The 27,350-nt window shown below is 38.1% G+C and overlaps 1 protein-coding gene across 2 annotated transcripts in view; it reads left to right on the forward strand.

Annotated features, from left to right (window-relative positions):
• The window catches only part of LOC122746529 (cytochrome P450 3A24-like), a 44,073-nt gene extending 19,460 nt beyond the window's left edge, over positions 1-24,613 (forward strand). For both annotated transcript variants that reach the window (XM_043992199.1, XM_043992190.1), the window contains 5 exons: positions 686-758; positions 3,757-3,917; positions 5,816-6,042; positions 22,924-23,086; positions 23,763-24,613. In XM_043992199.1, coding sequence (XP_043848134.1) covers positions 686-758; positions 3,757-3,917; positions 5,816-6,042; positions 22,924-23,086; positions 23,763-23,858 — 720 coding nt within the window. In that variant the 3' untranslated portion in view covers positions 23,859-24,613. The remainder of the gene's footprint in view (positions 1-685; positions 759-3,756; positions 3,918-5,815; positions 6,043-22,923; positions 23,087-23,762) is intronic.
• Positions 24,614-27,350: the final 2,737 nt, after the last annotated feature.

Consider the following 27,350-nt stretch of genomic DNA (forward strand, 5'->3'; position numbering starts at 1 on the left):
CCACCTAGCTTCCCCCATGACCCTTAATTCTTGAAGGCCAGGTCTGAAAAGCATAAGCTATTGTTGAACCTTTCAAGTTGCATAGTCTTCAAGCTTGGGAATGTTGGTTTTGTATGTTTGCTGACCTAGAACCAATCTGAGTTTGAAGAGCTGTGTCCATGTCTTGACCACAGTAAGATCAATTTCTTTGCCTATAGTTATCCTGGAAAACCAGCCATGAAGTTATTGTAAGATTCTGATCAGTGGTGTCCACATCAATGATATATAAACCTAAAGAAAAAGACATATAAATCTTTGAAGCACTATATTTCTATCCTTTCTGTCAGACTTAAGAAAATTAATTTCTTGGAATACTTAATCATTTAAAAAATATTTTTCTGTGTCTGCTTCCCTTTCCTAAGGCTGGCCTGGTGATTGGGACATAATCTTTTAAGGTTTAGGAGTCTGATTTTAAGCCCTTATTTTAATCACCTGATGATCAGGCACTTTGGCCCTCCATAGTCCTTTTTTGAAGTGCCTGTGGTAGAATTCTAACTCGGCCCCTGAGCTGAAGCCACAACAATGTCTCTAATCATTCAGGTCTTCAATTATTTATCATATAGTAGGGATATTAATTTGCTGTGCTCATAGCTAATTTCTGTGTTCTCTAGTATTTTCTTAGTGTCGTTTCCCATTATTTTTCTAGAACCGGGTAGATTTCCTTCAGCTTTTGATGGATTCTCAAACTTCTAAAAATTCAGAGACACACTCTTACAAAGGTAACCTGGGAATGAGGGTACTCACAGATTGGAATCTTGAAGATAGTACATGTGGAAGTATGAAAAAATTTCAAAATATCAGTGATGACAAGGATGATGTTACAGGGTTTTAACATTTTCAGAGCACTTCTCCCCCCCTCCTCTCCCCCCCCCTTCTCTCTCTCTCTATATATATGTGTGTGTGTGTGTGTGTGTGTTTATATACATATATATCAATCACTTCATTTTATCTTTGTAATCATTCTGTGTAACTGGGGTCTTATTTCTGTTTTAGATATGAGGAATCTAAGACTGAGAGAGTTTAAGAAAATTCCACAAGATTACAGCTAGTAAAACTTTGAGGTAGGATTTGAACTCAAATCTGATTTACTTCAAAGTCCAAAACTTTATGGTGTCACCTAGCTATCTCAGAATGATTCTTGTCATCAGTAGTTTGCGCTAAATGGAGAAAAGTTTCAAAATTTTAGGTGAATTTGTAATGATCAAGTTAGTCTAAAGCATACTTGGTGATGCTAATGTGAGTTCTTCATCTAATAACTAGGAGAACAATGAGTCATAGTGAGGAGGGGAAAATGCAGTTTTTTCAAGAAAGAAAATCTGTTTTCTTATGCTAACTGTGCTACATACTTGCTTTATCTTAGGTACATCATTTCAATGGTCTGGTCTTGCTTCTCATAGGTAAAACCAAGGTATTGGGCCAGATGTTCTCTCATGTCTCTCCTAACTCTAAATCCTAGCATTTTCCTCTGTTCCCTGGCCTTTTTCTCTGTGCCGAGCTAGTGGGGTAGCTAGTTGGCATAGTGAACAGCGCAGCAGTCCTAGAGTCTACAAGACCTGAATTCAAATATGGCCTCAGACACTAATTGTGTAATCCTAGGCAAGTCACTTAGCCCTCTTTGCCTCAATTTCCTCATCTTTAAAATGAGCTGGAGAAGGAAATGACAAACCACTCCAGCACTGTTGCCAAAAAAAAAAAATGCCAAATGTGGTCAGAAAAGGTGGACAGGACTGAAAAATAACTGAACAAAATAACACAGGAAAGGGAAAAGAGACTATTCTGAGGTAAAAGTTTCTCTTGCAATATAAAGCATGCAGGCAAATATCTGAAATTGTGTTTTAATTAGCACTATTTAGTTAGCACCATATTTTAATTGTAGTCAGCTTCAGTTACCTATTGGCTCAGTGACTTTGGAACAGTCACCTTCCTCCTCTGAACTTCAATTACTTTATCTGGAGAATGGAGAGGAGCATTCTAGCAATAGCAATTTCACAGGCTTTTTATGGTCGTCCAATGAAATAATGTATGTAAAATATAAAAACTAGGCACTATGTAAATGTCATCAATCCTTATTGTTACCTTTTGAATGCTTTCCCTATATAGAGCCCATCAGAGATATAAGATGTAGTGAGGTACCTTGAGAAGAGCATACTCTCTGAAGTCTGGGACCTAGGTTTGAATCTTACCTTTGACACCAATGAAACTGTGGAGAAATCTTTTAACCCCTTTGGGCCTCAGTTTACTGAACTGAAAAATCAAGATATTGGACTACATATCTCTTGAGGTCTTTTACAGTTCTAGATCTGTGATCTCCCTTCCAACATCTCTCCTCTATATTTTCTTCACTCTATGCACAACCACCCTACCATAGGCTCTTTGCCCCTCTCTTGATTATTGCTAGAGTGTTTCACTATGTCAGTCTCATGACACAGTTTGTTAGAAAGAAGAGATAATTCCTCTAAATAAAATGCCACTTTTATTATATCCAGAAACAACAACTGAGGATTAGGCAGGTATGTAGAAAGAACATAACAGATAAAGAAAAATTATAATGAAAAAGCCCCATTAGTCTTCCATTTGTTCAGTCCTAATTCTTAAGCAAGTATTTTCATCAGAGAGCTTTTGTACCTCCTTTTTCATTTAGCCAATTTGGCTTTTCAAGCTGCTGACTTTTTTCTCATGTCTTTCCTGCATCACCCTCATTTCTCTTTCCATTTTTTGCTCTATGTCTCTAATTTTATCTTCAAAGTCCTTTTTGAGCGCCTCTATGGCCTGAGACCAATTCATATTTTTCTTGGAAGCTTTAGATAGAGGGGCCCTGACGTTGAAATCTTCCTCTGATTGTGTACCTCGTTCTTCCTTGTCGCGAAAGAAACTTTCTATGGTCCTCATTTTTTTCTATCTGCTCATCTTGCCTTTCTTTTACTTGCCTTTTAGCTCCTTAAATTGGGGCATTGTTTCCAGGCTGCACTATCCCAAGCTTCAGGAGGTCCTAGGTGGTATGATTTAAGGAGGAGCAGATTCTTCACTTGCCTGTCCTGTTCCCTGGTCCATAGATGGCCCCAGACCAACTTGGTAACCAACCAGCTTTGTGTGCTATGGTTGTCAGTTCTGATGAGCTTGTGCCCCTCCCCCACCTGGGCAACTGCTACTCATGCCTACCTCCTGGTTCCCAGCAGGGATGAAAAAACCAATTTCTACCTCAGCACCACCATAGACCCCTGTAATCTCCCCCTGCCAAGGGCTCAGCCCACTCACCAGACTGTGAGTTTAGTTCTAGACGACACTGGTGCTACAGCTGATTCAGAGGCTCTGGGGGGTCTCTTTCTCTGGCAAGGACTTCCTGGGACTGGATCTGCGTCAGCATGACTGTGGAGTTGGGTTCCACTCCTGTCTCAGCACAGCAGCTTACTTTCTCTGACCTTCCAAGCTGTCCTTGGTTGGAATATGATTTCAGCACATTTTTCTGTGGGTTTTGCTACTCCAGGAATTGTCCTATGGCATTATTTGGATGTTTTAACCCCCATTAGTCTTTACCTTTTCCCTGCCTTGTGACGATAGATTTTGGTGGATTAATCCTATCATATCAATGAATGTATTTCAGATCTTTTCTAGGTATTCTGGACAGTTAGGTAGATGCCTTTCCTATGTTCTTGTGATATGTTTGAATGATATAAGAAAGGTATTGTGACTTTAATATTTCTCTTGCCTTTATTTCAGAACTGAGTGATGAGGAAATCCTGGCCCAATGCATTATATTTCTTTTTGCTGGCTATGAGACCACAAGCTCAGTCCTCTCCTTCCTTTTTTACAACCTGGCCACCCACCCTGAGATCCAGGAGAAACTTCAGCAGGAGATAGATACAGTTTTGCCCAACAAGGTAAGAGGATGAGAGGAACAGAGCTATTCACATACTCCTCACAACTAACTTCTTATTCACCCACTTAAGTCATCCCTTAGTAGAAGATTTTTCAAAATCCTAGTTATTTGACAATTATTGGAACATCATCAGGATTTGAAACAGTAAAGGCTTGTTGAGACCCAATAGGTTTCCATAAAACTCTTTGTGAAAAGAATGAAATATCTCAGCAACTATTGCCAAAAACTTGGAAAATTCTGAAAAATGCCATTGCTCCTTACTTGACATAGCAATTTCATAGCCTTTCCTTTAGTTAGTGGCATTCATTTCTCATCACTTCTGAATACTAAATATCTTTGTGATTTTGAGTCTCCTCCCTATTCTTCACTTAGTCCCTTTCCCTTTCTCTCCTTTTATATTCCCTTTTGTTGTCCCTTGCTTGTCTTCCCCTTCTCCACTATCCTTTTGTCAGATTCCCATTCATTCCCTAATGTGACTGATAACAGTCATTTTCTTGGTTTCAGAAGGTAGAAGATTTCCTGAGTGGACACTGGAATTTTTCCATACTCAGGAACATCTTTTTGATGCAATAGGATCACCCTTTTCCATCACTCTTAGACCAAATAGGATAATCATTGCCATGACAAAAGTAACTCCCCTATGAAGTTACATGATATCCTTGGGGATGTATTCAAGTAGACCATTTAAACAGTAATGAGTGATAGTGGTGGCAGTAGGAATAGAAAGGAGATAGATTTCTTAAAGTAGTCCTATAGAACACATTCACCACCTAGCAAATAAAAACTGAGCCCCTATAATCATACTGAGAACAATCAAGGGCACACAAGAAAATTGGGGACAGATTCTGTCTCATCTTGGTTTAGGACCAGATTTTTATGTATGTTTCAAATTTTTTCTTTACTCTGTAGGTTGCTGGCATTTTTTTCTTGGAATTAGGTTATGACTACTAAATAATCATTCCCCCATACTCCCTGTAAGCCCCATAATATTCTCTAAACAATTTAGAAGTCTCAAACAGAACAGAGTTGCTCTTATTGAGTATGCTATATGTTGTGAGGGATCCTGGGAAAGCCTCTCTGCACCAACCCCAAGTATCTCTTCTACATTTTACCCTTGCAGATGCATTCCTTTCAGTCTATTGTAGTTTTTTTGGTTTGTTTGTTTTTGCAGGGCAATGAACTGAGGTCCTCCTGAATCCATGGCCGGTGCTTTATCCACTGTGCCACCTAGCTGCCCCCGAATCTATTGTATTTTGAAGTCCCTTCAAGGTGTACAATATTAAACTGCTGTGAAATACTTCCAGAGCATCCCCACATTGATGATGAGCTGAGAGCTTTTCAGAGTGTCGATAGAATGTAATAGATTTTGGAAGGATAAGCAAAGATGAAAAGAAGGGGAAACTGGGGAGCAATGAAGACCCAGAATGATTCTTCTCAGTTTTCATGTGTAACTAAAGTAAACCTAACTGAGGTAAATTTTATCTCACCATAGATCTCATAGTTAGCCTGGTTTGTACCAAAAGAAGATCTGGAAGAACAAGAGAACAACAAGATTCATCTTAGCAAAACTTCCTTTTATGGAGGTTCAAGAGTTTTGTTACAGGCTCAAAAGGGCTCATTTTATAAAACATTTATAGAGATGCAAATCTCATTTTGACAGAGCTCAGAAGTTGTGAGTCACTTTATTAGCCCATTGACAACTACAGTGACTACCATTCCAATGGTTCAATAGTAAAAATACTTCTGTTGTTTTCCTCCTGAAAGTAGTGCTGTAACATCTGGTGACCAGATGTCCAATGGAGTTAGTATGGACTCATTCTAAGACTGAGTGAAGGTAAATGTGGTATATCACCTTGGCATTTAGAACTGAATATTTAGAAATGCTTGTTCTCTCTGTAGGAAGCAGTCACATATGATGCCCTGGTACAGATGGACTACCTAGACATGGTGATGAACGAAAATCTCAGGCTGTTCCCCATAGCTCTAAGGATTGAAAGGGTTGCTAAGAAAACTGTTGAAATCAATGGACTTACAATTCCAAAAGGGACAGTGGTGATGACTCCAGTTTTTGTCCTTCATCGTGACCCAGAACACTGGCCAGAACCAGAGGAATTCCGCCCTGAAAGGTACATGAATTTTTCTTCTTCTAAACAATGGTAAAGATTGTTAAATGTGGTCATTCGAGACAGTTTGGAGAGAAAACTGAATTGGGAGATAGGATCAGTGTTTGAATCCTGGATTTGTCTTGTTTAGTTTGGTGACTCTTGGCCAGTAACTTAAACTCTCACAACAACCCTATATAATCCCTACTGCAGCTATTTCCATAGCTTTGAGATAGGCATTGTCCCCACTTTTTTATTGAAGAAAGATCTGAAGCTTTTATATATTAAATTATTTGGCATTAGCCCTACAGCTAAGAATTGTCAGAATTGTGCTTGAATTATTAGTCATTGTTAGAGTTTCCAAGCAGAAAAATGAGTGTTTAAACTGTTTGCCATCTGAGATCTCTTCCAGCTTTAAAATCTGTAATATGTGACTCTTTTAATTAATTATTGTATAAGTTGACTTATAGGTCAATGCAAACATGTGTAGCTATCTTTATGTATCATTTATTTGTAGATTTTCATTTTTTTTTTTAGTGAGACAATTGGAGTTAAGTGACTTGCCCAGGGTCACAGAGCTAGTAAGTGTTAAGTGTCTGAGGCCGGATTTGAACTCAGGTACTCCTGACTCCAGGGCCGGTGCTTTAACCACTGCGCCACCTAACTGCCCCATAGATTTTCTTTAAGACCTTAGATGTGATTAATTTTTTAGGGCATATCAGACAGAGGATATAGTGCTACATAGAGTCAGGAATTCCTGAATTCAAAGCCCATCTCTGATACCATTTACCTATATGGCTAAGGGCACTAATAATTCTATTGTATACAGTGACTCTTCCAAACATTTTCATCCCTCCTCAAACCTCCCATTGTCTTTCCTCTTCCCACTCTAAGCTGAGAACTTTCCCTTATGTTTTACAGAAAAAAATTGATGCCATTTACAGTGAACTCTTTCCCCCCTTCTTTCTTATATCCCATTACTCACATGCCTTCAGCCACTAACTCCTCCTTTACTCTTGTATCATATGATGAAGTAACATTATTCCTGACCAAGGCTAACTCCTCTTCTTGTTCAAGCATTCTCATCTCTTCTTTTTTTTTCTCCTCAGTAATATTTATTTAATTGTCCAAAATGACACTTTTATGGAATCTTTTTTTCCATTTTTTAATTAGGGTTCGAACTTTTTGTGGCATAAATAAGTCCCATTTTTAGGCTCACACCATTAAATAGCATGCTTATGATAAAATACTTTGTTTAAGGCTTCTAATAGGCAAGGGACTCCAGTGATGCAGTGCACTGTGGAGAAGATAATTAGCTCCTGGAACATAGGAAATACTTCCTTAATCAATGCTTATTCTGCCATCTAGAAATTATAAAACCAGAATTCCATTAAAGGTTTTTGATGGAATCATCAATTACAGGAATGGGTTTTAGGCTCAGCAAATAGAATAGTCCATAAACTCCAAGCTGATTCTCATGATGGATGCCTCATTTGGTCCTTATTGCCCATGTTGGGATAAACAAATACTCCTGAAGGCTCTGAGTGACTTCTAGACAATCCTCTTATGCCTCAAGTGATTTAGTGCACAGCTTCTGGTCCAAATGTCATTCCTGGAATAGGCAGGTCCCTCCTTTTCCTGGGACTGTCCAGATAAATTCCTAACAGTTGTTGACTATAATAGTAGTTTACCCTATACTGTAGGCCAGGGGTCAGCAGCCAGGAAGGTGGAGGGTATGAAGTAAAGATTGTTGATGACCTTCACCATTTTATGCTTCTCTAGGTTCTTGCATTTGAAAGTCAAATTTTCTATTCAGTTAAGGTCTTTTCAGAAAGAATTCCTGAAAGTCCTCTCTTTCATTGAATTTCTATTTTCCCCTGAAGGATTATACTCAGTTTTGCTGGGTAGGTGATTCTTGGTTGTAATCCCAATTCTTTTGCCCTCCAGAATATCATATTCCATGCCCTCTGATCCTTTAATCTAGAAGCTGCTAGATCTTGTGTTATCCTGATTGTGGCTCCACACTACTTGAATTGTTTCCTTCTGGTTGCTTGCAATATTTTCTCCTTGACCTGGAAGCTCTGGAATTTGGCTATAATATTCCTAGAAGTTTTCATTTTGGGATCTCTTTCAGGGCGTGATTGGTAGATTCTTTCAATTTCTATTTTACTTTCTGGTTCTAGAATATAAGGGCAATTTCCCCAGACAGTCTCTTGGAAGATGATGTCTAAGCTCTTTTCTTGATCATGGTTTTCAAGTAATCCCATAATTTTCAAATGATCTCTCCTGGATCTATTTTCCAGGTCAGCTGTTTTTCCAAGGAGATATTTCATATTACCCTCTATTTTTTATTCATTTGGATTTGCTTTATTATGATTTCTCATAAAGTAATTAGCTTCCATTTGTTCAATCCTAATTCTTAAGCAATTATTTTCTTCAGAGAGCTTTTGTACTTCTTTTTCCATTTAGCCCATTTGGCTTTTCAAGCTGTCAACTATTTTTCCTTTATTTTCATGCATCATTCTCATTTCTCTTTCCATTTTTTCTTCTACCTCTTTTATTTCATTTCATTTCATTTTGTTTTGTTTTGAATTAATATATTTATTTAGAATTTCCCCCAAGTTACATGTAAAAACAAATTTTCACATCAATTTTTAAAATTTTGTCTTTAAAATTCTCTTCTTCCCTCCCTCCCCACAACCCCTTAAGAACTCAAGCAATTCAATGTAATGTATTCATATACAGTCATGCAAAACATTTTCACATTAGTCAGGTTGTGAAAGAAAACAGACATAAAAAAACTTTAGAAAGAGGAATCAGCAAAAAAAAAAAATAAATAAGACTTCAATCTGTATTTGGATACCATCACTTTTTTCTCCGTAGATGGATTGCATTTTTCCTAAGAACTTCTGATAGCATCCTGCTCATCATTTCTTATAGCACAATAGTGTTCCATCCTAATTTCATCCTACACTTTGTTCAGTCATTTCCCAATTTATGTGCACCACCCCAATTTTGAATTTAATTTTTTTATTTAAAAAAATCCATTTTAGTATACCAACCTAGTAGTGATATTGTTAGGTCAAAGAGTATGCAAGGTTTTATAGCCCTTTAGCCATAGTTCCAAATTGCTCTACAGAATGTTTGACTCAGTTTACAGCTTTACCAAGAGTGTATTAATGTCTCATTTCCCCCATATCCCCTACAACATTTGTCATTTTCCTCTGCTGTCCTATTATACAATCTAATAGGTATGAGGTAGTATCCAGAATTGCTTTGAACTGAATCTCTCCAATCAATACTCTCTTACTTTATTTTCACAGTCCTTTTTGAGCCCTTTTAAGGCCTGAAACCAGTTCATATTTTTCTTAAAAGCTTTGGATGTAGGAGCTTTGACTTTGTTATCTTCTTTTGAGGGTGTATTTTGAACTTCCTTGTCACCATAGAAACTTTCTAGGGTCAGCATTTTTTTCTGTTTGCCCATTTTCCTAGACTATTTTTTTTACCTTTAACTCTTTTTTTGTGTTTTTTTTTTTTTGTGGGGCAATGAGGATTACATGACTTGCCCAGGGTCACACAGCTAGTAACTGTCAAGTGTCTAAGGCCGGATTTGAACTCAGGTCCTCTTGAATCCAGGGCAAGTGCTCTATCCACTTCACCACCTAGCTGCCCCCTTGACCTTTAACTCTTTGCTAAAGTGGGGTATTGCTTCCAGTGAGGAGGGTGCATTGTCCCAAGCTTCATGGGATTTGGGCAGCTGTTCTCTGAGATACTTCTAAGAATTTGTAATTCCTTAGTTTTTCTAAGGTTGTATGATTTAAGGAGATGTATGGTTACTACTCTCCTGGTCTGTGTTCTGGTCTACCAGCAACCACAGACATGCTTTTCTGCCTTGGAACTATGAATAGGCTCCTGCTCCACTATGGCTACAAGCTCTGGTGTACTTGTGCTCCTCCCCCCGGGATCACCACCCAAGATTGTGAGCTGGATCTGAGTATGAGCAAACCAACAGAGTCCAGTCACAGTGCTAGCAAAGAGACCTGTGTAATCTCCCTCCAGCCAACTGCTAGACCCCTTTATCATCTGTGGGCTGAGTTCTAGTAGTAGTTGCTGCTGCTGCTGATTCAGAGGTTCCTGAAGCCTGCTTCTAGTTTTTTGGGGCTGGGTCTTGCAGGTGCAGCCTTTGTGGAGCTGTGCTCTACTCTCACCTGGTACAACAGACCTTTCCTGTGGACCTTCTAAATTTTTTAACTGGAATATTATTTAACCCTGTCATTTTGTGGGTTCTGTTGCTCCAGGAATTGTCTTATGGCATTATTTGAAGGTATTTGGAGGGGTCTTGGGGATAGCTCAGGCAAGTTACTGTCTTTTCTCCACCATCTTGGCCCCATCTCTCCTGATTGCTCCCTTTGTCATCCCCACTCATATTTATTATTTATTTATTTTGATGGGACAATGAGAGTTAAGTGACTTGCCCAGGGTCACACAGCTAGTGAGTGTCAAGTGTCTGAGCTCAGATTTGAACTCAGGTCCTCCTGAATCCAAGACCGGTGCTTTATCCACTGCACCACCTAGCTGCCCTCCATACTTTTATTTTCAATCCATCTCAGTCTACTGACTCACTGCCTATGGTCTACAAACACACCTGTTTCTTCTATTGTGACAGGTAAAACTAAATGTGCGTGATTACCCTATCTGTCCCCTTGTGGGGAAAGCTAACTAGGACAACTGTTTGACAGTTTAGGTATTAAACATTTATTAAATGCATTAGAGGTTAACAAAGAGAAAACAAGTGTCTCTAAAAGAATAGGAAAACCCTAACTACCTCAACCACTCCTGGTTCAGTTGCCAATCCCATGAGGTTCCAGCCACCAACTGACAAAACCAACTGCCTCATACACTGCTTCAAGCTGATTGGTTGAGAGTGGTCTCATGATAATGTGAGGTAACTTCAGGACACTGAACCTTAGAAAGTTCAACCCATACTCTCACAGCAGGGGGCCTCTGGTAAGAATAATATTCTCATACTATGCTGATTAAAACTTCACTTGATCTTTCCCTCCATGCTATTTTATATTTCCTCTGGTTTGTTTTTAGCCAACTTCCTCAAAAAGATTACAATAACATAAAAAGGTACAATGTTATCTCCAATAGCTGCCTCAACTTTCTCCCCTTTCAATCTGTTCTTTGGATTTTAATGATTGATTTAAAATCTTTTGCTATTATTTTCTTTTTTAAAATTAATCTCTGATTTACTCTTCATGATACCCTTTAGTTTTCTTACCAGAGATATTTGAGTGGTTTGCCACTTACTTTCCAAGCTCATTTTACAATGAGGAAATGAAAGCAAATATGGTTACTTGGCTAGCCCAGGATCATATAGCTAGTAAGTGTTTAAGGCTCGATTTGAATTCATGTCACAGACTTTGGGCTAGGCTCTCTATCCACTGTGATACCTGGCAGTCCATTAAAGTCTTTAGCCTGATTGAAATGCAGTTGTAGTAAGAGATTAATTGTTTCCTTGCTTATATTTCTTAGCAAACCAAGGTTTAGAACTGCTACATTATAAATAATATTGATATTATAACAGCTTGTTGAGAGTTTCTTGATATTTCTGCCTTTCAAGCCCAGTCTGGGATTAAAAAAAAAATAACAACTCACATATAGGTCATCTTGATAAGAAAGCATTGTTCTGGGAAGCAGAGCCAAGATGGCAGAGGAAAGGCAGTAAGTGCTCAGAGCTCCAAATAATGACATAAGACAATTCCTAGAGGAGCAGAACCCATAAAAGGATGGACTGAGATGACTTATCAGCCAAATATGGCTTAGAAGTTCAGCAGGAGGGGTCTTCTGTAGCAAGGTGGGAGTGGAGTCCAACCCCAAGGCCACAGTGATACAGATCTAGCCCCAGGCCATACCAGAGAAAGCAAATTCCAGAACCTCTGAATTGGCTTCAGCTGTGACTAACTCAGTTCACATACTGGTGAGAGGGTTGAGGGGTTGGCAGGCATGAAGGAGATTACAAGGGTCTTTGTTGGCACCACGGTGGAACTCTGACATTTTGCCTGTGTTCATATACAGGATACAGTCTTGGGTGGTGGTCCCAGGTGGGGGAGGGGTGCAGACAGGCCCTGCTTGCAACCAAAGTGAACCAGATTTGTTTCCTGGGTTAAAGAGTAAGCAACCTGTGGTTACTTACAGACCAGAACACAGGCCAGGTGAGCTGATAATGTGCATCTCCTTAAATCTTATCCCCTGGGACCTCCTGAAGCTTGGGATAGTGTGTCCTGGAGGCAGTGCCCCACTTTAAGATGGAACCATACCATCTTGGACCCCCTGAAGATCAGGACAGTGAATCCAGAAAGCAGTGCCCCACTTTAAGAAGGAGTCAAAAGTCAAGAAATAGGCTGGCAAGATGAACAGGCAGAAAAAGGTGTGAACCATAGAAAGTTTCTTCGGTGAAAAGGAAGATCAAGGTACATCATCATAAGAGGATAGCAACATCAGGGTTCCTACATCCAAAGCGTCCAAGAAAAATATGAATTTGTCTCAAGCCATAGAAGTCCTCAAAAAGGACTTTGAAGATAAAGTAAGAGAGGTAAAGGAAAAAAAAATAAGAGTGATGCATGAAAGATGAAAAAAAAGTCAACAGTTTGAAAAGCCAAATGGAAAAGCTCTCTGAAGAAAATAATTGCCTAAGAATTAGGATTGAACAAATCAAAGTTAGTACCTTGGAGCCCCAATCAGGATAGCAGAAGATCTAGCAGCTCCTACATTAAAGGACCAGAAGGCATGGAACATGATATTCTGGAGGGCAAAGGCATAGGGATTACAACTAAGAATCACCTACCCAGCAAAACTGTGTACAACCTTTCAGGGGGAAAAATGGGACTTCAGTGAAAAAAAGGACTTTCAGTCATTCTTGATGAAAAGTCCTGAACTGAATAGAAAATTTCTCTTTCAAATACAAGATCCTAGAGAAGCATATAAAGGTAAATGGGAAAATAAATCATGAGGGATGTTAAAAGTTTAAACTGTTTACATTCCTACATGGGAAGATGATACTTCTAACTCATAAGAACTTTCTCAGTATTAGGGCTGATGATAGGAATAAATTTAGACAGAGGACACAGGTGGGAATTGATTATGAAGGGATGATATTTGTAAAGCATTTATTTTTTGTTTATAATTTTTTTGTGGGCTGGTTGGTGTTGGGTGGCATGCCTGGGGTCATTGAGATGGTGAGTATCTAGTGTCTTGTGTCTGAGGTCAGATTTGGGCTTTGGTCTTTCTGGTTCCAGCGTGGGTGCTTTGTCAACTGAGTCACCTAGCTGCCCCATGATGACATATTTTGGGTAAAATTGAGCGGGGAGCAGATTGCACTGGGGGAGGGGGAAGAGGAGAGTTTGAATGTGGTGAAATTTGACATGAAAGAAGTAGGAAAGAACTTATGGAGTGGGGGGAGAGATGGGGGGAGGAGTGGGGCAGTGAATGAGCCTTAAACTCATTAGAATTGGCTCAAAGACCTTACTCTCATCAGAGTTGGCTCAAGAAGGGAACAACATACACACTCAATTGGGTGGAGTAATCTATCTAACCCTGCAGGAAAGTAGGAGGGGAAGGAGATAAGGAGGGAGGGGTGAAGGAAGGGAGGGCAGAGTAAGGGAGGGGGGCAGTCAGAAGCAAAACACTTTTGAGGAGGGATAGGGTAAAAGAAGATAGAAAATAGAGTAAATATCATGGGGAGGTAATAGTATGGAGGGAAACAGTAATAGCAACTGTGAAAATTTTTTTTAAATTATAAAAATATTTTATTATTTTCCAGTTAAATGTAGGGATAGTTTTCAACATTTGTTTTTGTTTTTATTTTATTTTTTGTGGGGCAATTGGGGGTTAGGTGACTTGCCCAGGGTCACACAGCTAGTAAGTGTCAAGTGTCTGAGGTCATTTTTGAACTCAGGTCCCCCTGAATCCAGGGCCAGTGCTTTATCCACTGTGCCACCTAGCTGCCCCCTCAACATTTGTTTTTAGAAGATTTCTACTTTCAAATTTTTCTCCCTCCTTCCCCTTCCTCCCCCCTACCCAAGACAGCAAGTAATTTGATATAGGTTATATATGTACAATCACATTAAACATATTTCTGCATTAGTTATGCTGTGAAAGAAGAATCAGAGCAAAAATGAAAAACCTCAAAAAAGAAAAATAACAGCACCCAAAACAAAAGAAATATTATGGTTCAATCTGCATCCATATTCCACAGTTCTTTTTTTTCTGGATTTAGAGAACATTTTCCATCATGAGTCCTTTGGAACTATCTTATACCATTGTATTGCTGAGAAGAATCAAGTCTATCACAGTTGATCAACACATAATGTTGATGATACTGTGTACAATGTTCTCCTGGTTCTGCTCATCTCACTCAGCATCAGTGCATGCAGGTCCTTCCAGGTTTCTTTGAATTTGCCTGCTTGTTGTTTCTTACATTCCATTGTTATTCCATTACATTCATATACCACAACTTATTCAGCCCAAGTGATGGGCAACCTCTCAATTTCTTGCCACCGCAAAAAGAGCAGCTATAAATATTTTTGTACATGTGGATCCTTTTCCCTTTTTATGATCTCTTTGGGGAAAAGACCTAAAAGTGGTATTGCTGGTTCAAAGGGTATGCACAGCTTTATAGCTCTTTGGGCACTGTGGGTGTTGAAATTGGCCTCAGGCTCCTCAAGTGGAGCTTCCCCTTCCACTCTGCTTCAGCTGCGGGGGGGGGGGGGGGGGGGGGGGGGGGGGGGGGAGTAGGGTGTCTCTGAGCCGGGCTAAGCTGCATGGACCCGACCCTGAGCTAGGGGTGTGGCATGATGCAGCTTGTGCACAGAGTGGAAAGGCCCACGAAAACCTTCAGGGACACTGGGGTTTGCTTCGCCAAGCCCCAGCTGTGGGCTTGTGCAGCATGGGGCTCGGCCAGCCCTGGGGGCAGCCAGTCCCGAGTTTCACTGGAGAGAAGGAAGATATATGCCGGTAGTTAGGTAGTAACGGGGAGAAGAGAGGGGGCGGATGATACAGGAGGTTGAAGAAGACATTGTAAGGAAGACGGTACAGGTTGGAGAAAGTGAAGTTGGAGAAAGAATAAGGGAGGAACAGACAGAAAGGGGACTGCTACAAGGATGCTAGAGAAAGCGAGAAAGGGCTTTCCAGTTAGAAGGTAGTAAAAGAGGCCAGAAGATTAAAAAAACAAGGAAGAAGAATGCCAGAGGACTAAGAGAATGCAAGGAGAAGCCGGTCTGCGAGAGAGAGACACAAGGGTTCAGCGCGACAGTACGGAGAGGAAAGTTAGAGGCAGGGGGGTCAACAAAGTGAAAGGGGCTTGGAGTTAGAAGAAAGGAGCTGAGCAGGGAAAGTGAAGTTGGAGTGAAGGAGAAAGTTGGAAAAAGCTGGAGCATACCCTAAGACAAGCAGCCAACAATGGTCATTATATGAAAAGCAGACAGGTTGTATAATTTGCATTTCTTAACTCTTATCGTTTACATTGATTTTTATAAATAAATTCTGCTTTAATTATTTAATTAAGAGGCTTCTTAATCCTTTGCTTATCAATTTGGGAGGAGCAAGTGTGGTGGAACTTTATAAATGGCCCTTATTAAATGAATAGCAGTCAGATAGCCAGCTAGTCAAAAGTCCCCAGATTTAGTCCTCCAGTTAGATTAGTCCCCCCAAACTAAGCAAATTAGCTAAAATATTTTTACATTTGAATGGTGATTGTGGCAGGACTTATGGCCCAATTATAATTTTTCTAAAGTTATAATTTTTCATACAAATACAGTTATATAATTTTTTAGATAGGATTAGTTATAGTTTATTCATTAATTTTTTTACATTATTTAGTGATGAGCCACAAGATGTTTCTAACCTAACCTGGTAAATTTTTTTTTTTTAAAGGGGCCAATAGGAAATTTTTTTATAAAAAGAAAAAAAAAATTTCCACCCACTGCTTCCCTTAATTTTTTGAAAGCCTCTAGCAGGGAAAAGCCTTAGCGTTTATAGTGAACCATGATTGAATATTTGTTTTACCTCTTGTCTTTTTTTGTTGGGCTATTCTGGGACAACATATTGTCTCACTTTAAAAGGATAACTAGCTCAGTATTTTCTTATAGCCTTGCTAGATTTTTCCTCATCCACACTATAAAAATTTTTTAGAATGATGGATGAGTGAGTCTATTTTCCCCACTGATCCCATGGTTAATATTAGTGGGGACATTTTGGCTAATTTTGACCCTTATTATGCTAATATAATAATAGCTCTAGCAATTGTAATTTTTTTCCTCTCCATTACTAATATTATAGCGTGGTATTTTCTTACACAACTTTGGAGAGAGAGAAAGAATTGTACCTATAGTGAGCCATGTGTTCAGAGGGATTCCAGAGCGCCCTCTTCTAGAAATAACCTGGGTTCACAAAAAGATGCTGACCAGTCTTTAAAATCAGGTCAGCAGAAGCCTCTCATGCAGGATGCTGTTAAGCATACTCACAGAAGCATCCTAGCACCAGCGCTCTCAGGTCAAACAGTTGAAAGTCAATATAAAACACCTAAAGTGTTTCAATATTGTGATAAGTAAGGACACTTATTGAGAGAGTGTAGAACCAGAAAATATGAACTGAAACAAGTAATGACTGAAAGCCTTAAAGACTTTTTTAGGGGAAATAGAAATAATCAGGGAAACTTTTACCAGAGAGGGAACAACCAAGGCAATTACAGGCCTTATTACCAACAGAATCAGAATAGCTTTAGAAGACCCTATCAGGAAGGTACAGAAAGACATAATTAAGGTAATTATAGGTCTTATTATAAACAAAATAAAAAATAATATAGATCTTATCATGGAGATACAGAGAGACAGAGTCAAAACAGTTATAGGCCTTTTCAAAGAGATATAAAGGAGCAACCTGACAACAGTCACAGACCCTCTCAAATGGATAAAGATCAGGGAAATGTGGAAAAATGACGGTGCACAGGGGAGGAATGGACAACAGTAAATACTGAAAATTTTATTTTTCTAGACTTTAAATACATTAATCCTCTTATTCTATTCTGTTCTCCTCCCCAGAGTAAGGAAGCTCATGTGACCCTTAAGGTTGGGGACATATATTATGATTGCTTATTAGAAGCCCAAAGAGTGGCAAAATTAACTAAGAGGCAGCTAAGGGCCATTCTGGGAGCAGCTGGGTTTTGCAGGCAATGGATACCCTGTTTTGGTAAAATTGCTAAGCCACTTGTGGCTCTAACAAAAAATTCTTTACAAGTATCTTTACAGCTGGATTCCCAGCATCTTTCAGCTGTGCAGAACTGAAGCAGGCACCCTGGCCTGCTGGTGTTGCTGTTCCTGTTCCTGCTTGGCCCCAGTCTGATCCTCACCATCTCATTCCATCTGTACCACTTGTAGGCGAAGAGCTTATTCACCAAGAACATATGGCTCTAACTTCTAAAAAGGGTTATTGAACCCTCATTGCTTAACTTGTAAAACAATTAATGGACATATTGAGTCTCGCTGATATTTAAGTTCTTTTGGATAAATTGTTTATCACTACAAATATCTGTTATTGTTATTGTACTAGATGGAGAATTCATGAACAAGAAGATGTGGTTTATTTGTCTAATGAAGATTTTGTAATAATATTTAATATTATGTCATTTATATTCATTTATCATTAATATGTCATTGTGACTATGTATATAGCTTTTATTATCCTTAGTGAAAGAGTAGTAATTTTAGCATATTGGTCATTATACCACTTTTCCAATTGACTCTGGATATAGTTTGGAATCACTGTATATATTACAAGTGTGCCCCAAATTATGCAGCATAACACACATTTTCACAATCATATTGTCTTTGTTGAAATTAATATGAGATTTATGAATTATGGAAACTTACCATTTCAGAGACTAATGCTCTTATACTGAGCTTGATGGAGATGATTCAACTCCATGATGCAGGCCTTGGAGAAAATATGTGTACAACAGGAGGAGAGACAGGTGTAGGTAAAATGCCCTGATGGAGGCTGAAAGAACAGCCATTCAGCAAAAGCTGGAGGCGGGATTCTCTTAGTCGAAATACATTCAGTAAGTTCATAGTTTGCTGATAATAGCAGCTATGAAGGGCACATCTCTCAGTCCAAAAATGGCCTGTTGTCATGGAAGCTCCAGCCCAAGCACCTGGCTTAACTTAATTTGGCTTTTTCATTCAGTCTGGTGGCATGGTTAGAATCCATCACCTGAGGCCTAGCATGATTACTGGATGTCTATGCACCACAAGATGTGGTATGGTAACCTTTCCATAATATTGTCAGGTGTCAACATGGACACATTACTAAATTTGGCCTTGATCCAGACATGTAATGGTAAAAAATGTTATTAATATTATAACTGTCTCAATTTTGTATTGCTTATGGATATAAACATCCTTCAAAAGGGGGGACTCCAATATGTTGTATATGTATCGTTTAAATTTGTTTCGTATATTTTGAAGAACTTTCACTGTTTTTTGAAAAACTTTCATTATTTAAATTGGACATTTTTGGACAATGCGATACAAAAGATTAGTGAAAGCTCAGCAGTTCCAGAGACAACCAGCAGAATCCAGAGACAGCCAGAATCCAGACCAGAGTCAGTTCCCCTGATGACATCTCAACCCTCCTTCAAAGACAAGATTTAAAAGATTTTAAATGGACATTTTTGTTTCTTCCCACATACACCATCTGTAATGTGTATTTTCTGCAGAGGCCTTCCCTCTGTGGACATTGTCAAAGCACAAGTCCATGAGGGATTGCCCCTCTGGAAAATTTTTTTCTTTTCCTGTGTTATTGGCATTGTGTCCTAGCATAGGTTATGATGTTTTGTTTTGCTGCTTCATCAAGGAAACATGCTGTGTTTCTTGTCGAAGCAAAGTGGGGACTGTGGAAATTTCTTTTGATTTGGAGACCCTACCTTTGGGCTGAGATTAAAAAGCCTTAGGCCCTCATGGTTTTTTCTGTGTAAGAGGGGCTGGTGACCCGCCCCCTCTGCTTCAGCTGAGCCAAAAAGCCCCGTGGGCTTTATGAGACGCCAGGTCAGACGACTGGGGGAAAAAGCCCCAGCTCCCTCCGCCCAGAGAGGATCTATCCCAGAGATCCCAGGCTCATCCAGGCCAGGCTCTGGTGTAGCCCATGCCGAGGTCCCTGGCGCGCAACAGGGACATGGGCCCCTGGGTGTGGTTGAGCCCCCGGCCGCAGCCCTAGTGTGGCCAGGGGATTAGCTTGGCGTGTGCAGGGGCACAGGGAGCCTGAGGTTTGAGGGGTTGGAACAACGATATATACAGGGGAGAAGACAGTGAAGGGGGGAGGCCAGAAAATTAAGAAGACAATAGGAGAGGAGACAGACAGAGGAAGGAGCGGTACAGAGTAAGGGCCTTTTCAGGGGTTCATCTCTAAGGTAGTGAGAGAGAAGTTAAAGAGTGAAGCAGGGGGCTATTCATCACTACAGTGCAGAGAGGAAAGTTAGAGAGCAAAGAAACACAAGTGGCAGGAGAGAGGCAGAAAGCAGTCAGATTTCATATAACTTTGCATTTCTTATCTTTTACATTGATTTTTATAAATAAACCCTGCTTTGATTACTGAATTAAGAGGCTTCTTAATCTTTTCTTATCAATTTGGGAGCAGTGTGAAGAAATTTTTAAATGGTCCATACTAAGATAATAGCAGTCAGATAGGCAGCCAGTCAAAAGTCCCCAGATTAGTCTTCCAGTCAGATTAGTCCCCTCGATTTAGGAAGTTAGATAAAATATTCTGACATTTGAATGGTGACCAAGATGAGACTTACAGCCCAATTATAATTTTTCTAAAATTATAATTTTCATATAATTAGTTATACATTTTTTTCAGATTAGATTAGATATACTTAATAATATAATTTTTTTTTACAGCATAATTCCAAATTGCTCTCCAGAATGGTTGGATCGGTTCACAGCTCCACCAACAATGCATTAGTGTCCCAATTTTAACAGCTTCTCCAACATTTATTATTTTCCTTTTTTTCATATTAGCCAATCTGATAGGTGTGAGGTGGTACCTCAGTGTTGTTTTAATTTGCATTTCTCTAATCAGTAGTGATTTAGAGCATTGTTTCATACAGCAATAGCTTTGATTTCTTCATCAGAAAATTGCCTGTTCATATCCTTTGACTATTTCTCAATTGGGGAATGACTTGGATTCTGGGAAAAAAAATTTGAAGCAGAGTAATGTAAGATGATGATGATGGCGATGGTGATGATGATGACTGATTGATATAGAGCAAAGCTTCTTAAACTGTGGTTCATGACCCCAAATGGGGTCACGTAACAATGTGTGGGACTAGAAAAATTTGAAAGCAAATCTTTGATTTGTATACCTATTACATATATTCTTATATACCCCTGTTGGTGTAAAAATTTCTCAGGTGAAAAGGGGTTGTGGATGGGAAAAGTTTAAGAAGCCCTGATCTAGAGTGTATTTTTGTGTGACTATTGGTAGCTTTGATTTCTTCTTCAGAAAACTACCTGTTCACATCCTTTGACATTTTGTCAATAGGGTATTGCTCTTGGTTGTGTGTGCATGTGGGTTTTACGAATTTTGCTCAACTCCCTATATATTTGAGAATTGAGCCCTTTTTTAGAGGAACTTGCTATAAAAATCCTTCTCTTGCTCAGTTTTCTGTTTTCCTTCAGATTTTGATTGAATTTGTTTTGTTTGTACAAAAATTTTTTAATTTCATATGACCCAAATCATTCATTTTGCTTTCTAGAAACCTCCCTATCTCTTGTTTGATAATAAAACCTCCCCTTATCCATAGATCTGAAAAGTATTTTTCCTATTCTTCCTTGATTTGCTTATGATATCACCCTTTGTGCCTAAAGCATAAACCCATTTTTTTGTTATCTAGCTAGACAATGTGCAATATTTATATATGCCTAGTTTCTGTCAGACTGATTTGCAATTTTCCCAGCAGATTTTATTGGTTAATTAGTTCTTGTCCCCAAAGTTTGGATCATTAGGTTTACAAATACTGGACCATTGGGGCAGCTAGGTGGCACAGTGGATAGAGTGCTGGCTCAAAAATTCAGGAGAACCTGAGTTCAAATCCAGCCTCAGACACTTGACACTTAATAGCTGTTTGGCCCTTGGCAAGTCACTTAACCTTCATTGCCCCCCTCTCCCCCCCCCCCCGCCCCACAAAACAACAACAACAACAACAACAATAGCAATAACAACAAAAATTAAAAAAAAAACAAACCAAATACTGGACCATTTTGGTCATTCAATTATATTGCATATATTGTGTACTTAATCTATTTCCTTAATTAACCACTCTATTATTCAGTACCAAATTGTTTTCATGATTACTGTTTTGTAGTATAGTTTGAAAGTTACTATACCCTGCTTATTTCCTTTACTTTTTCCCAATGATTCCCTTGATATTATTGAACTTTTCTTCTTCCAGATGAATTTTGTTCTTTTTTTACCTACTGCCATAACATATGTATATGTAAATATATGTGTATATATGTATATATACAAGACATATGTGTACATACATATATACACATATGTGTGTACATATATATTTACTAGTTTCATATGTCAATAAATAAGTAAAATATTTTGGATATAATTGTCATTTTTATGATGATGTTTTGGTCTACCCACAAGCAGTTGATATTTCTCCAATTGTTTAGAGATACCTTTATTTATGTGAAAAGTCTTTTGTATTTAACCACCTTACATTCCTGGTATAAGTCCTACATGGTCACAGTACTCTCTGTGATATATTACTGTTTTCCATAATACTTTTTAAATATTTATTTAAAAGATTTTGCATAAATATTCATTAGGGAAAATTTTCAACTGTTTTCTTTCTCTGTGTTTGCTTTATTATTATTATTTTTTTTGGTTTAGGCATTAAAATTGTCTTAGTGTTACCAAAAGAATTTTGTAGAATTGCTACTTCATCTGATTTTAAAAATATCTGTCTAAAGTCTTTCTAGTTTTTTCTGAAATCTGTCTGCTCATCACTTCTTATAGCACAATAGTATCCCATTGCATTCATATGCCACAACTTGTTCATCCATTCCCCTTGTTCAGTCAATTGATGAGCATTCCCCTGATTTCCAATTTTTGCCACCACAAAGAGAGCTGCTATAAGTGTTTTTGTACATGTGTGGCCTTTTCCCTTTTCTATGATCTCTTTGGGATACAGACCTAAGTAGTGCTATTACTGGATCAAAGGGTATGCACAGTTCCATAGCCCTTTATGCATAGTTCCAAATTGCTCTCCAGAGTGGAAAGATCAGCTTAAAACTCCACCAACAATGCTCCTAATACCTTTCTACTCTTTTTCTATTTTACTTTCTGTCATCTACACTTTGATCCTGTTTCATTGGTCTTCTTGATGTTTCCCAAAGAAGACACTCCACCTCAGCTCCAAGCTCCTTCTTTGTTCCCCATGCCTGGAATGTTTACCTTCTTCTGTTCTGAGTACTGACCTCTATAATTTTCTTTAAGGCCTAATTTAAATCTGACTCTCTACAGGAAGTCTTTCTCAGTTCTTCTTAATTCCAGTGCCTTCCCTCTGTTAATTATTTACTATTAATCCTGTACATAGCTTGCATTGTATATATTTCTTTGCATATTGACTTTCCCATTAGATTTTAAGTTCCTTGAGGGCAGAGAAAGTCTTTTGCCCCTTTGTGTATCTTCTGCACTTAGCACAATTCCTGGCACATAGAAGACACTAAATAAATGTTTATTGATTTATCTATCTCTTACAGAGTCAGATTTGTTCTCACAATTCTTGGATCTCCACTCACCTCTTTTCTTCTACCATTTAAAAAAAACCAGGTTCAGCAAGAAAAACAAGGAGAGCATCAACCCCTATGTATACCTGCCCTTTGGTATAGGTCCCCGAAACTGTATTGGGATGAGATTTGCACTTATGAGTATGAAAGTTGCTACTAGCCGACTCCTGCAAGAATTTTCCTTCAGAACTTGTAAAGAGACACAGGTGAAGAGTCATATCATTTTTTCAATACCTGGGATTTTTGAATCAAGATGATTTTATTTTCAAAGTAGAGGAATGTTCTCTGCTACATGGACGTATGTAATTCAACACAACTTGCATATTTATTGTGAGCAGGCTACTAAAACTAATTTACCATTATTAACATGGAAATATACAGAAGGTGAAGAGAGTAACAAGGAAAGTGCTTTTGGTTAAATAATTAATTTGATTTAACTATAATAACAATGATAATAATACAAAATTCTTGGTTGTAAACAACATGGTTTTTGAAAACCAAAGTATAGGAGACCCTTTTAATTCCTTTGTTTTATGAGACAAAAAAAAAATGCTGTGTTAAAAGTCATGGAAGTGAAAAAAATCTCTTAATTTCACCATTATTTTTGATTCTACTTTACAGGAGATCAGTATTATTAAAATCTGAGTATATAATTAATATATATTTTTTATGTGATGGTCCCTGAGGTTAAACCTCCATAGGGTCTCTATTACAATCATATCACTCTAACGCTCCTTTCCATGACATTCTAGCTAGTTTTTTTCATTTGCATAATCTTCTTTTCCATAATTTATCATAAACATTTGTAACTACTTCTCTTTTTCTCCACTGTTCGGCAATGTTCATTTATTATACTCTCATTATTCTTCTTTCTTGTTTTAGGTTCCTCTAAAGTTGAGCAAACAGCCACTCCTTTCACCAGCTGTACCCATTGTCCTGCAGCCTGTAAGAAGGAGCAAGAAGGCAAACCAACATTAGCAATACTCCATCTCCTTCTACTCACCTCCTAGTGTCTAAAGCCACTGAATCCTAGGAGCTCCAAAGTAACTTGATTTACCTTGTGATCCAAAAAAAGAAACAGAAGTTTTTCCCCTAAAATCTGCCAACAATGAGTAATTAGGTATTATAAATGGTCTTTTGGAGATCTCTATGTCTGAGGGCTATTATTTAATGTTCAGTAGTATAAAGTGTCACATATCCTTATCCAGCTGATCATGGTGTAAAATAAATTACCCCCAATAAATTAGTGCCACTCGATATTACTAGGCTATAGTTATTCAATGGAGAAACATAGAGAAAACCATGAATTAAGTATCTGTTCATTATTTTTATCAACAATAGTCCTTGACAATTACAATTATACTGAATATAGTCAAATTGGGGGGCATGTTTCTTTTTTTATTATTTGGCATTCAATCAAAGCAAGCTATTTTTCAATTTCTGTTTTTTCCCCTATTTTCCCCTTTTGTTGTTTTCTTTCATGACTTGTCTACTATACTAATATATTTTCTATGACTGAATATGTATAACCTATATCAAATTACTTCCTGTCTTTGGGGAGGGGGAAAGGTGGGGTAGGGAACAAGGACATTTGGAACACAAAATAAAAAAAAATGAATGTTAACATTTACTTTTACTTGTAACTGGGGAAAAATAAAATATCATTTCTTTAATATTCTGCATTGGACAACTGTGCTGCCATAACCCATAAAGTTATTTCTGGAAGCCTCTTCTTTAATGTCTAGTATCCCTTTATTTCATATTAACAATATATAGTTGGATGGGAAATGTGTTGGGTTTGATTAATTTTTTTTGCTAATTAAATGATCAGAATATGGATACAGAAGTCCAGTTTAACCATTCAAAGCTTGGTAAGTTGACAAATAGTTCAGTTCCTTTTTTATTTTTTCATTCTTTCCACAAACATTTGAGTGTAAACACTGGCTTAGGTTTACTTAGATCAAGTTAAGTGCTGGGAATTCCTAACATGTCACAATCTTTTGATTCTGTCACCATTCAGGGTTTCACCCAAGAATATCAGTATTTTTCTCCATTCATATTCTCTATGCTAATTGTAAAGGGATCTTCAGTTTCCACTGAAATAGTTATGCTAGCAATTTATCAAATACAGAAATACAGGTTTTCTTTCAGGTGACAAAAAGTGTAAAAGAAATGTTTTATACCCCAGCTTGTAAGAAGTAAAAATAACTCTCCCTATCTATCTGATTGGCCTCTATCTCACCCAAGGGTATGTTGTGGCTGAGGTATAATCAAAACAGGAAAAGATGTGGGGCCAACCCATATAAAAGTTTGTTACTTCTTACATAGTAGTCCTGTACAAAACAACTTCAACAGAATTCTGTTATTTTTAATCTCCCCTCCTTGAATTTAAGTTCTTCAGGCAGTTTTCTGATGAAGAAACCAAAGCTATCTATTCCCATATGAAAAAATGCTCTAAATCTCTAATGATTAGAGAGATGCAAATAAAAACAACTCTGAGGTACCACCTGACACCTATCAGATTGGCTAAAATGACAAAAAAGGAAAATAATAAATGTTGGAAAAGCTGTGGGAAAATTGGAACACTAATCCATTGTTGGTGGAGCTGTGAACTGATCCAACCATTCTGGAGAACAATTTGGAATTAAGCCCAAAGGGCAATAAAGCTGTGCATACCCTTTGACCCAGCAATACCACTTTTGGGTCTTTTTCCCAAAGAGATCATGGAAGAGGGAAAGGGACCCACATGTACAAAAATATTTATAGCTGCTCTTTACGTGGTGGCAAAGAATTGGAAGTTGAGGGGGTGCCCATCAACTAGGGTATGGCTGGACAAGTTGTGGTATATGAATACAATGGAATATTATTATGCTATAAGAAATGATGAGCAGGAGGAGTTCAGAGAAACCTGGAGGGTCTTGCGTGGGCTGATGATGAGTGAGATGAGCAGAACTGGAAGAACATTGTACACAGTATCATCAACATTGAGTGTTGATCTACTGTGATGGACTATATTCTTCTCACCAATGCAATGGCACAGAAGAATTCCAGGGAACTCGTGATGGAAGAGGATCTCCAAATCCGGGAAAAAATAAAAAAGAACTGTGGAGTATAGATGCTAAATGAGCCATACTATTTCTTTTGTTTTTGTTGCTGTTGTTTTTTTTTTCTATTTTGAGGTTTTCCATCATTGCTCTGATTTTTTTCTCTTATAACATGACTAATGCAGAAATAGGATTAATGTTATTGTGTGTGTGTATATATCTATATATCTATATATCTAAAACCTATATCAGATTACCTGCTGTCTAGGTGAGAGGGGAGGGAGGGGAGGGAGGGAGAAAAATCTGAATTTGTAAAGCTTGTATAAACAAAGGTTGAGAACTATCTTTACATGTAACGGAAAAAAAATAAAATACTTTATTAATTTAAAAAAAATAAAATAAAATTCTAAAAAAAAAGAATTTAAGTTTTTGGCCTATTAAAAGAGTTTCTGGATGTGTGAAAGAAAAGTCAACGATGGAGTACAAAATATTGTATTTATTTAGTCATTTCCACTCTGTTTGACCCCTCTAGTGTAAACCTACATTATCTTATCCCTGCAATACTAGAGCAGGTGTGTAACTGGGGTCCCCCCCACCTTGAATCTCTCCCTACATGAGTCAGTCTCCTGAATCCATGCCAGATTATTTATCCTAAAATGTTATTTGCAATATACCATACTCCTAGTCAAATTTTCCATTTTTCATTGTTTAGAGGTTTAAACACAAACTCCTGGTGTCACATGTACACATCTATCAATGAAAATAACCTTAAACATATTTTTCCAAAGTCATATTTAATGCAGTGTAAAGGTGGATCAGTCATATTGGGCAACAAGCTTGTTTAGTGGATTGGGCAGTTGGCTTAGAATCAGGAAGACTCATCTTCATGGGTTCAAATCTCACCTCAGACACTTACTAGACATGTGAGCCTGGGCTAGCTACTTAACACTGCCTCAGTTCCAAATCTCTAAAATGGGCTGAGAAGGAAATGGCAAACCATTCCAGTACCCTCATGAAGAAAAGACCCAAAAGTGTCAAGAAGAGTTGGACACAACCATAACAACTCAACAATAAAAAAGGTGAAATCAATCCTGTTGTCAGATCTGTGGACCCACATGCTTTGTGACCATTGGCAAGTAATTTATCCAATTTTGCTAAAATTTATTTCTATAAAATGCAGACAATACTTGTTTTATCCTAACTCTTAAGGTTATTATGAGGAAAGTGCCATTGAAGTTTTAAAGGGCTAAGTAAACCTGAGGTACAGTGATGATCAGAATGAAATATCCTTCATGTCCAGGGAAAACTAAATGAAAAAATGCTAATATATACACAGTCCCTTGAGATGCCTGTATTTGTTTCCAGGTTGACCACATACTCACTGTTATCATTAAGAATGATCATCTCAGGGAAGCAAGGTGGCACA

The sequence above is a fragment of the Dromiciops gliroides genome, chromosome 1 (genome assembly GCF_019393635.1).
Source record: "Dromiciops gliroides isolate mDroGli1 chromosome 1, mDroGli1.pri, whole genome shotgun sequence".
NCBI classification, from domain to species: domain Eukaryota; kingdom Metazoa; phylum Chordata; class Mammalia; order Microbiotheria; family Microbiotheriidae; genus Dromiciops; species Dromiciops gliroides.